The following is an 11,628-nucleotide window of genomic DNA, read 5'->3' on the forward strand; positions in this document are numbered from 1 at the left end:
TTTGCTTTGTCGTTAAACAATAATATTTGCCAGTTCTTTTATGGATCGTGTGTGTAAGTTGCAGTGTATCAATAAAATGTGATGGTTACATGTATGCGTTGGGATCCTGTGTCTTTTTTTGTCTGTTAGTTTCCCATCGAACCTGTGGAAGTGTCACTCAGTGAGTGAGAGTGGATGTATTCATCAGTGTTTGTGTACTTCTGTCTAGGGAGTGTAATTGTGTTTGCATAAGCATTTGGAAGTTTGGAGCGTATGACTTACTGGCCTTCCTCAGTCCAGGCACTGAGTATTTTTTTGTTCGTGAAGTTAATTCATATCGAACTTTGGTACTACTGTAATTGGAATATTGTGTACAATTCTACTCGCCACACAGCTGGAATGAAATGGAGACTTTGGAGATAGTGTAGGAGAGGTTTACCAGCATGTTGTTTGGTTTGGACTGTATTAGCTGCGCAGTGAGATTGGATAAACGTTGTTCATTGTCTCTTCAACGTCAAAGACTAAGGAACAATATGACAGAATGGTGTTTACAAAACAGTGAGAGTCACCGACAGAATAGATAGTCACAGTCTTTTTATCCCAGAGTAGAAATGTCACTTACTAGAGGACGCAGATTTAATGTGAAAGGCGGTAAGTTTAAAACTGATGTGAGAGGCAGCCTTTATGCACAGAGGATCTTATGTGGCTGTAATGAGGTTCCAGATGAATTGGTGTAGTGGAGCATATGATCGCAACATTTCACAGACGTCTTGACAGACATATAAACAGGGAGGAATGAGAGAGCTATGGTCACATAGAATCGAAAGATTGTTTGTTCAGAAAGATGCCATATGTTATTACAGTCATAGTGGGCTGAATAGCCTGCTACTGTGTTCGACAGGTCTTTGTTCTTTGATACGTTGGTTGTGGGATCGCTTATCTCTGTCTATCATTAATTTTCTTTTTTGTTTGTTATGCAAGCAGGCTTATTTTGCAGCCTCACCAGATTGACATCTTAATGATAGATGTGCTGTCCTGCCTTCTGAATATGCAAAACAATCAAGAACACACAGGTAGTCAGAAAATTCATCACGACTGACAATGCAGGGCGCAGCTCTAATATTCTGAGCAAGGTGTGGTGTAAAATCTGCAACTTCCCACCAAATGGGGGAGTGGGGTAAACATTTGTATGACACAAATTTGATGCAGATGCCAACACTGGAAAGGGGCCGAAGTTTGGAGGTGAAACTTTGGATTTAGGTGTGCGAAAATATTGAAGGGCAGAAACTCGCCGAGAGGAAATTTGGAAAGTATGTGAATTTTGGGACCAATATTTGAGGGGGAGAAATTTGATGGCTATATTTTGTGGGGAGGCACTGGGGGCGAAAGAGAGACAAACAGTTAAAAAAAGAGAGAAAGAGAAGAAAGAAGAGTAAAGACACACAAGATATTGCTACATATCTGTGCAATGGATTCTCTGTTGTTTTGGGGAGTGAATCCACTGAAATGAGGTGAAAACACTGCTCCTTTTTCTGTCTGACCTTTTAGCGTTTAAAGTGATAAAATGTGGGGTGTCATTTTAAAGTGTGCTCCCATATGTGTCTCGGAGTTCTTGTGTCTGTGTATCTATTTTTCGTTTCAATCGGACTCACTTTGCCCTGGAGGGAAGTGATTCGTCATTGGCTCAAAGTCTTTTGGTAAAATTGGAACAGTGCCACCCTCTGGTGGCGTCCTCATGATTGACTACTGAAGCGGCGGAATTTGTTTCAGACAAAGTATCCAAGCCTGTTTAACTCTTTGGTTGCACGTATCTTTCAGCTTCAAACAATGTCTTTGGAGACTCAGAAAAGTTTGTCTGATCACTTTGCTTGTGAGGTATGAGCGGAAGGAGATGAACAATTTCCTCACCCGTCTTGGATTCTTTCCTCACTGAGAAATCGAAAGAGTACATTACCAAATATAACAAAGCGCAGAAAAGAGAATAAAATTTATTAAGTTTCCCAACAAAAGGGTACATTTGGAGGAGCCTGGATAGAGAGGGAGTGGAAATATTCTATTTGTTGTGTATGTCAGGAATACTGTCCAAAGACAAATCATTTCCACCGTGCAGAGGGAACACACATTTTCCTAATCATGAGCACGGTTCATTCTGAGGGAACACAACACAATTCTATTCCTCCCCACATTCGAATAGTGTTTGTGTGTGTCAATCTCCTCTTCTTCATCTCCCTCTCTCTCTCGACTCTCTCCCCTCTCTGCAGCTCGCTCTCTTTAAATCTCTCTCTATCACAGACTCTCTCTCTCCATCTATCTCCTACTCTCTGCTCCACTCTTCCCCCCTCCTTTTCTATTTCTTTCCCACTTTCTCCCTCTCTGTCACACTCTCTCTTCCTCCCCCCCTCCTCCTTTCTTTCTGCCCTTCTATCTCTTTATATGCTTCTCTCAACACAACACATTCTCTTTTCCTCTCTTTCTGCCTCTCACATGCCCTCGCTCACAATCTTTCTATTAATCACTGCCTCTTCCTCTTCCTCTCTATGCATTTATGTCTCATTCTGTACCTCTCTCTCCCTCTCTTTCCCGCCGTCCCTTTATCGCAAGTCTCTCGTCTTCCCCCCTTCACTCTTCCTCTTCCTTTTTTTCTCTTTCTGTCTGGCTCGAACTCAGCACCTATCTACTGCTCTCTCTCACTCTCTCCCCTCTCTTACTCTTTTTCCCTCCACTCTATATATCTGTTCTTCGATCGATGCCTCTCTTTCTCTCTCATGCTCTCGCTTTCTATATTTCCTTCTTCTCTCTGTCTCTCACACTCTCTCCATATCCATCACCCCATCTTTCTCTCTCTCCCTCCCGAGCATAATCCAGAAATACCGAATGACACCAGGGGCCCAGTGAAGATCAATCGCCAGCCCCGTGGAATCATGTGGCCTTATCACACCACAGCCCTGGGCAGCCAGGAGCAGCGCTGCTCTGAATCAGGAGCACAGAACAATTGCCCCTCTTCAGGATGTCAAAATGGCCACTCCTGGCTTTGTATTCACCTTACAAGCCCAAATCAGGATGGGAATACAGGATGACTACCTGCAGAGAGTGCAGAGAGTGTCCAACAGTTCGCCCATACCACCAGGAAGGAGGGAGTTCCCCAGTAACAGGATCACAAATGAACGTTTCAAACTCCTGCAATTCGCTCCCTGAGGGCACTTTAGCTCAATATCCTACCAATACATTACGTGCGTTCAAGATAATTGTTAAAGGATACAGTGGGATATAGATCAGTTGCAGAAATAGATGGGGAAATGACAGCTGGAGTTTTGTCCAGTAAATAGTGAGGGGCTGCCTTTAGGAAGATCAAATGTTGAAGAAATGTTTGCAGCTCATGATAGGACCCTGAACAACATTGGTCCAAGTTCATAGGTCCCTGAATGTGCCACGCAAATAGATAAGATGGTAAGAAGGCACACAACATTCTTTCATTTATTGTTTTGAGGTATTCAGTGCAAGAGTCAGGACGTTATGTTGCAGCTTTATAGAAGTTTGGTTCAGCCCCATTGAAAATATTACATTCAATTATGCATTTTTGACAGCTTTGTGAGGGGCATAAGAGGACTACCCGGATGCTGAGATGACAAGAACTGCAGATGCTGGAACCAGAGATAACAAAGTGTCGAACTGAAGGAGCACAGTAAGGGTCCCGACCCAAAACGTCACCTTGCCTGCTCCTGTGATACTGCCTGGCCTGCTGTGTTACTCCAACTCCACACTTCGTTATCTTTACCAGGATGCAGCCTGGATTAGAGGCTATCAGCTATATGGAGAGGCTGGGGAAGAAAAAGCAACTAGGATTGTTTGCTCTGGAACGGGGGAATCTGAGGGTGGACTTGACAGAAGCCTATAAAATTTTGATGTACATGGATACAGTTGACAGCCATAATCTTTTTCTGAGATTTGAACGATCTAATACCAGGGGGCATGTATTTAAATGGCGTTTCGATAACCACATAAATTTGCACGGGCTTGAGGGATATGGACTAAGGGCAGGCAGAAGGGATCAATTTGATTTGTAGTAATAATCAACGCAACATAGGTGTCTAAAGGTACTGCACATGTAATGTAAAGATAAATACTCTGTGTTCTGAGTCAGTGCATCATGTGTGCTATCTTGCCAGTTGGGCTACTGTAATGGGATTGTGCGGAGTGGAGTTAGTTTTTATTCATTCGTTAGATGAGAGGGTCGTTAGTTTGTGCTTGTATTTCTTGCCCATTCCTAATTGCCTCCAAGGCAGTGAAGAGACATCGTTTTGAGAATGGAGCCACATGGACGTCAGACCAGTTAAAGATGTCAGTTTCTCTCCCTCAAGAACTCCACTGAGCCAGGTGTTTTTTTTTCAGGTACTGAAATCATGAGACTCTTATTTCTAGATTTTCCGTAAATTGATTTCAAATTCCATCATCTGCAGTGGTAAAATGCAAAATCAGATTCCAAGAATATTACCTGGATCTCTGCATTAGCAGTTCAGTGAGAATGGCACTGGGTCTTCACCTACTCCAATGAAGAGGCCTGGCTAAAAAGAGAAGATCAATGTTACCTCTGATGACATGTTGGTTGGCACGGGGGTGGTGAGGAATGAGTGTGAGTTAAAGGGGGACTCCTAGTCATGAAAGTATTAAACAGAATACTTTACAATGTGAAAATGCGCTGATGGCACCCGGCAGTCCCACCTCTATTTCCTGAGTCAGACAACTTGGCCACGCCAAAGTCTTTACACCAAAAACAACTGACCAATTCTCCCGATCGGGCTAAAGTGAGCTCAAATCTCAGAACTCAAATGTACGTCTTGAGTTAGGTTGCATGCCAAATTATTTCAACACAATGTCAAACTCTCCCCTGGACCAGTCATCATCACACAGCTTCAGTTTCATCTCTGGATCCTTATTAAGAGGTCAGAGTCATGCAGGGATAGATCACTGCCTCCACTGGGAATGGTACGTGAATTGGTAAATGTCTTGCTGTAACTTGGGTCTTGTCTGGTTTCTTCTCTCAGAACCATTGAATGCACTGAATAATTGAAGTAAAGGGATATTTCATGGCACTTTTCAGCTGCTGTCTGAACTTTGTCTGTGTCACAGCATAAATCACAGTGTTTGTACAGCAACTGAGGAGCTGTAACATGAATCCTAATTCCTGGGCAAAATCGTTCAACCAGATAGAAAAAAAGCCAAGGGACACCATTCGGGACCATATTGAATACACCATTATCATTGACCACAACAGGATAAAATTTGCTGAGATAACAAACAGTAAAATGATGGATTTCCTTCGACTCTGCAATTCTGGGTCTCCGGCACTTGGGCCAACGAGTCTCTTGCGGGCTTGGTTGGTCACAAGAATGTGTCGGATGGTGAAAATATTGAGCAACAGAATCAATATGAATGGGAGACCCGGAGTGAGAATGTGATGGACAAACTCCATTGTGACCCAGAAGAGAGATTTCCGAACATCCATCGTTACAAGGCAAAACCAGGGCCTGTTCATCAGCCAATACTGATCTGTTAACATAAAATACCAGAAAATGTTCTTGAAAAAACTCACCACAGTCACAGTACCTAGAACCACAGCGGCTGTTTTCGCATTGCAATATTTGCTTTTCAACTTCTGGCAACAGATGGCTAAAAATCGATCAAAGCTGAAAGTGACCGTGAACCAGACGGAACAGTCAGTGACTGCATGAAGCATGACAGCGTGGATGTTACACACAGGGACGAAATACAGGAATGTGAAATGGACATAATAAACGACTGGTATTTGCCTCATAATCAAATCGATGATAATGACCAGTAGGTCTGTCACTGACATGGCCACTAGGTAACAGGAGACACATTTGGTGAGACCACACTTTTTGCGAGATAGGATCATTATCGTCATGATGTTAACTGTGAGAAAGGGAAATAAGCAATGAGTTTACACATGAAGCAACACAAAACTGAGCGCAACACTCCAAGTATGGTCTGATCAATATGACAACTGATCGTAACGAGACTTCTTTAGTTTCATAATCTAGTTCATTTTCACTAAAGTGCAGGGTTCCATTTGCTTTCTAATTATATGCTGCATACCCACATTCTGTGATTTATGCACAACGGCACAAATATTTCTCTGCACTGACAGAATTTAAATCTGCTTTCCATCTAAATAACAAAGTTGCCCTTGGGTTTTTCATCCAAGTTGGACAACCAAGCACTTATTCACGTTAAAAGCCCTCTACCATTTTTTCCCGTTCTTCTTGCCTATCAGAGTCCTGACCTTTTTCACCCCATCACAACCTGCTTTCAAATCTATCTTGATATCATCTGCAAACTTTGGTATGTTACACTCTAACTGCAGATCACTAGTACCACCTGCAAATATTTAAGTTCTGGGTCTCGAGCCTTGCAACGTCCCTCTCATCACAGTTAAAAATCCAACAAAAAAAATCCATCCATCTCGACCTTGTTGTCTCTCGCAGTCAGCCAATTTTCTCTCTGAAACAAAACGATGTCAGAAGTCCTCTTTGATCATTTTGTCATCTCATTAAAAAATGCCCCACAACAAAAAAGTAGGATTTGATCTCCGTGTTGTGAAGTATTGGCATTGTTGCCTCATTCTGCGCCATTCACTTGCAAACCCTTCCTTCTGTGTGGCAACTGAAACTGGCTGATTTCGCTCGTTTTCCATCACCCCTCCTTGCTCATCTGCACTTTTCTGCATTCATAGTGGTCTACCAGCACATTAAACAATGCCCTTCGTCCTAATGAGTCCTCAAAAGCACCCGCCTAACAACTCTAATGCCATTTTCTAGCCCTTGGCGCATGGCATAGTCTACCTTGGCATCTCAATTATTTGAAGTGATGAGAGTTCTGCCTCTTATTGGCGCTGACTTCCAGGTTTCCACACTATCAATTTTCTTTATTTCCCCTTCTCTAAATCTCCTGTGCCTTATGTGAAATCTAAGTACCATCAGGGCAAAAGCTTCTTCCCTTCTACCCTGTCTATTTCATTCATCATTTCATACGCATTCATCAAGACTTCTCTCTATCTCCTCTGCTCTAAGGAAAACAGTTCCAGTCAATCCCACCTTGCCTTATCATTGGAACTCTCTATAGAGGGAAACATCTTGACAAATCTCCTTCGACATCTTCTCCAAGGCTATCATATCCCTCTAATGATGTGGATTTCAGAGCTACTTCTGAACTTTGAGTCGAAAGATGTGAACTTTGGCAGTGAACTGGATTGAAAAATGGGTAAAAGGGAATGAATAATACAAGAGCAGACAAGGAGATGGCGTCTATTTGGAATGTGAGAGACCATTCAATTTGAAGACAGGGATAACTGATATTCTCGCTGAACCAGACCAGAAAATTAGCTCAATAGATCGGTGAGAGCAAAAGTGCGTTGTAAAGACAGAGACCGTTCAGTGAGAGAAGGTGTGGGATGTGTTTGGTATCTGAACTTGAAACAGAATTAACTTTGGCATGAAATGTGGACCAAGAACCAGCACATTAAGGTCAGAAACAGGCTCAGTGAGGTTCAAAGAGGTCAGTGAGGTCTACAGCACAGGAAATATGCCTTCACTTCATCTTTCACGTTGAAGAGAAAACATCTCACTATTTGTAACCAATGTTTCCTCAAAACATTCTTCTTTACACTTTGGAATAATTCTACAATACACTGAGTGTTTCAGACTTAACCACTCCCTACATGTAGGGGATTTTTGATGGGGCATTTCCATGGTAATTGAAAAGCTATCAAATACAGAGTTGTCTCGAAATCAAATTACACCAGCTACTGTGACTGAATTCAAACCCCTTTCCAGGATATTCTGAATCAATAATGCCATGCTAATAACGTTGAAACATTGCCTGCTCTCAAGGAAATTCGAGGCTGAAAGTGAGAGACTTTTAATCCAGAAAGGCATTCAAAGGGGAAAAGACAGGAAAGTACAAGTTGAGAAGAAAGCGTTCTGTGTTTGAATGGGCCGAGGAGACTTTAACTTCCGTGCTATCAATGTGGATGGTTCGACGTCTTGCGTACTTCTCATGCGGCGGGGAGGGGTAGGGTAGGGGAAATCAGGGTCGAGCCTCGCGCTTATAAAGGGGTGTGAACATTGAGAAAATTCAGTTTGGGGGAAACAGCATTGAAGCTGAAGAGCCTTTGCCAGATCTGATGTATGGAAGAGGAGAGAGCCAACGAGACAGAAAATGAAAAAAAGGAACCTTGCCCATGTTTTCCCAAATTAACCTAATCTCATTTGCATGCAACTCATCTGTATGCCTTTAAATTTTTCCACCGACATACCTGTCCAAATGTCTTCCTTCCAATTGCTCCGACAGCTCATTCCATCCATGAACCACCTTTTTTTATGAAGATATTGTGACACGGGTCCCTTCGAAGCGTTTCCTTTATCACCTTAAAACTATTTCCTCTCGCTTTGGACTTACCCGCCTGGAGAAAAAGACAATGCCTATTCGCCTTATATGTGTCCCTTGCGATTTCAAAAACATCCATTCGATCAGCATACCCCATCCTATGCTCCAGTGGAAATAAAAAATCCCAGCGCATTGATTCTTTCCTTGTTACTCAAACCTTCCAGGCTTCGTGACATTCATGAAAATCTATTTTTCACCCATTCCAACTTAATAAAACCCTTCCTATCTCAGGGCGAGTAGAATTAAAGACTGTACTCCAACAGTAGCTTCATCGGATATGATGATCTCACCAAATACATACCAGGAACGCCAACGACAGCCAAAATGGGGTAGTAGACGCCCTGAATAATCCAAAGCATATCCTGAATACGAGACGGTAGAGATATCCATTCCTGGGAAAGCCAGTAAAGTCCATGGTAGAAACTTCGACTCATTGCAAAAAATCCAGTCAGTCACTCTCAGAATCTGAACTCTGCCTGTCTTTGGGAGCGGTGGAATCCTGTTTGTGAGGTAGGTAACACTCCCACTGACAAAATAGTGTGTAATGTTGCAAGGATTCCCTCATTAATAAAGGATATGGTGACCCTCCCGGGACAAAATGAGAATCCATTGTGACTGACGTCAATGATAAATCCCATGAAGACAGGTTCATTAACACCTTCCCATCCAGAAGATTTCTGCAACACAATACAAAAGGAATATCTGCCCAGTCAATGAGGGCGCAGACTTTCCAAGTGCAGAATCAGGTATTCTTCGAGATTGTTCTGAGCCTCATTTAAGTACTATGGCAAGCATGAGAGATAGATGTTTTGATAGATAACATGGTGGTGCGGCGAAGAGATTCATCGAGTCATGCGGCATGGAAACAGATCCTCCAGTACAACTCATCGATGCCAGACAATTTTTCCAAAATAAACGAGAGCTATGTCCCTACATTTGACCAATATCCGTCCAAACACTTCCTATTAATTTAATGTCCCAAAATCTTTTGAGTGTTTTAACTATCCCTGCATCGACATGTTCCTGTGAAGATGAAAGGTAAGAATGTCAAGATTCACAAATTGCGACTCAGAAGAAAGTTTAGAAAGTTTAGTCAAAACGGGAAAAAGGTAGTACACATTTAGGAAACTGAAATGAAATAAAACCCCTGAGGAATAAGAAGGAAACAGCAAAGAGTTTAGCTGAGGAATTAGAAGAGCTAAAAGAATCTGTAAAATGTTCTTAGCAAGTAGGATATTGGAGAATTTCAAAGCATTTTATCAGTATTTTAGGAGCAAAAGGGTACCTGGAGAATCACTCAAGGACAAAGGAAGGAATTTATGCGTGGAATAAGAGGAAGTGGATCAGGTCCTGAATGAATACTTCGTACCAGTATTCACTCAGGAGGACAATATAGATGATGTCAATATTCGGAAGGTTTATGTTGATATTCTGGGGCTTGTCAATTTTAAGAGGGAAGAAGTTTCGAGTGTCTTGTAAAACAATAATGGACATCGCTACTGAGGGTCTAATGTATTCTATCTCAGGATATCCAGCGAGACAAGTGGGGAAGGAGTTATTAAGGCTTAATCAGATTTTTTTTATTGACTATCGCCTCAGGTGAGGAACCAGTTGACCCGAGAATAGCTCACGATTGAGGTTTGTTTAAGAAGAACAATCAGGATAATTCAGGAAATTATAGGTCACTGTGTCTTGCATATGTCCTAGCTGAGTCATTATAGAAACTTCTAAATGACAGGATTGAGTCACATTTGAAAACAAAATGGAATAGTACATTATAAACGGCTGGACCCTTTGGGGAATTGATGTCCTGAGATTCTAAGTCCATAGGTCGTTGAAAGTGGATAGGGTGATAAAGCAGGCATGTGGGAATTGAATCTAAATATTGAAACAAAAACAAAGTTACTGGAAAAGCTCAGCAGGTCTGGCAGCATCTGCGAACGTGAAAACAGAGTTAAAGTTTCAGGTCCAGTGACACTTCCTCAGAGCCCGAACCCGAACCCAAAACGTTCTTCTTTTTTCTTCCTTCAGAGATGCTGCCAGACCTGCTGAGCTTCTCCAACAACTTGGGTTTTGTTCCTGATTTACAACATCCGCAGTTCTTTTGGTTTGTATAAAATTTGCAAGTCGTATTTCACATGTGTCAGACTTTGAATAGGCTGTTGTTGGAGTATGGTGCACATTTTTGTCGGTGGATGATAGGAAGAGTGTGGAGGGTTTGGAGAAAAAGCAGAAGAGCTTTAGCAAAAATGTTGCCTCGATTGGAGTGTATTAGCAATAAATAGACTTTCGTTAAACCTGCATTCCTTCTCTAGAACGTCAGAAAATGAGGGGGCGGCTTGATGAATTCATTTAAAATTATGAGACGGATGGAAAAGAGATTTAGCCAGAGGGTCCATAGCATGAATATGTAAATAATAGGGGCGTAGGTTTAAAGTGAGAGGCAGAAATATTAAACAAGATGTGTGAGGAACATTTCTTTTAAACTTAAGATATTAGTTGCATGTCATGCGTTGCTGATTCAGTTGGAATGACCACATATCATAGCAACATTTTAAAGGCATTTCGACGGATGAATGAACAGACAGGAAACAGAGAGATGCGGAACAAAAATGGACAAATGGGATCAGTTTAGATTAGCGTAATGGCGGGCATAAACATGATGGCTAGAAAGCCGACTACAATGTGTACAGTTATCTGCTCTGTGTTATTATCATATCTGTCTATGGAATCACACCTCACTGTTTTTCTCTATCTATTTCCCATACTCTCCCACCCTGCTCCTACTAAATATGGTTTTACTCCATCTGCATCCGATTTTGACCGTAATTATCATGCCTTGTGCACTCTCCATATTGACAAATGCACGCCTGTTCATCTCTCAGTCCAAATGCCTGGGAACGAGTTGCTGTCATTTCTCTTCCTGCCAATTCCCATGGCAGCACGTTCTGGGCACCTCCTATCTCTGAGACTTATACAATTAATGACAGAGCCATGGGTGAAGTTGAATAGAGAGACTTTGGGCAGGAGATTCACAGTTCTTTGTAGATTGGATCATAGGTGGACAGGATGGAAAAGAAGACGTCATCAAGCCTATCTTTATTGTACTGACCATTGAGCCTCGGGTTTGGGGCGTTATGATGAAGCTGTGAAGGATGTTGCAGAGAGTGCTTTTAGAATAATCTG

At 42.1% G+C, this 11,628-nt stretch overlaps 1 protein-coding gene across 1 annotated transcript; it reads right to left on the reverse strand.

Moving 5' to 3' along the window:
• Positions 1 to 5,017: 5,017 nt before the first annotated feature.
• LOC132206803 (probable G-protein coupled receptor 139) lies at positions 5,018 to 8,876 on the reverse strand. Its single transcript, XM_059641849.1, has 2 exons — positions 8,744 to 8,876; positions 5,018 to 5,910 (listed from the first exon to the last, which is right to left on the reverse strand). Exons 1-2 carry the CDS (start codon positions 8,874 to 8,876, stop codon positions 5,018 to 5,020), a joined length of 1,026 nt encoding a protein of 341 aa, XP_059497832.1.
• Between the last annotated feature and the right edge of the window lie 2,752 nt (positions 8,877 to 11,628).

Source organism: Stegostoma tigrinum, chromosome 43 (genome assembly GCF_030684315.1).
Source record: "Stegostoma tigrinum isolate sSteTig4 chromosome 43, sSteTig4.hap1, whole genome shotgun sequence".
In the NCBI taxonomy this organism is placed as follows: Eukaryota; Metazoa; Chordata; class Chondrichthyes; order Orectolobiformes; family Stegostomatidae; genus Stegostoma; species Stegostoma tigrinum.

Excerpts from the sequence above, each read along its gene's own strand:
- LOC132206803 (XM_059641849.1), bottom strand. The coding sequence starts at position 8,876 with ATGAGTCGAAGTTTCTACCATGGACTTTACTGGCTTTCCCAGGAATGG. Across the intron at positions 5,911-8,743 it reads GGCTGTCGTTGGCGTTCCTG|TTAACATCATGACGATAATG; the intron begins GTATGTATTTGG and ends CCTTTCTCACAG.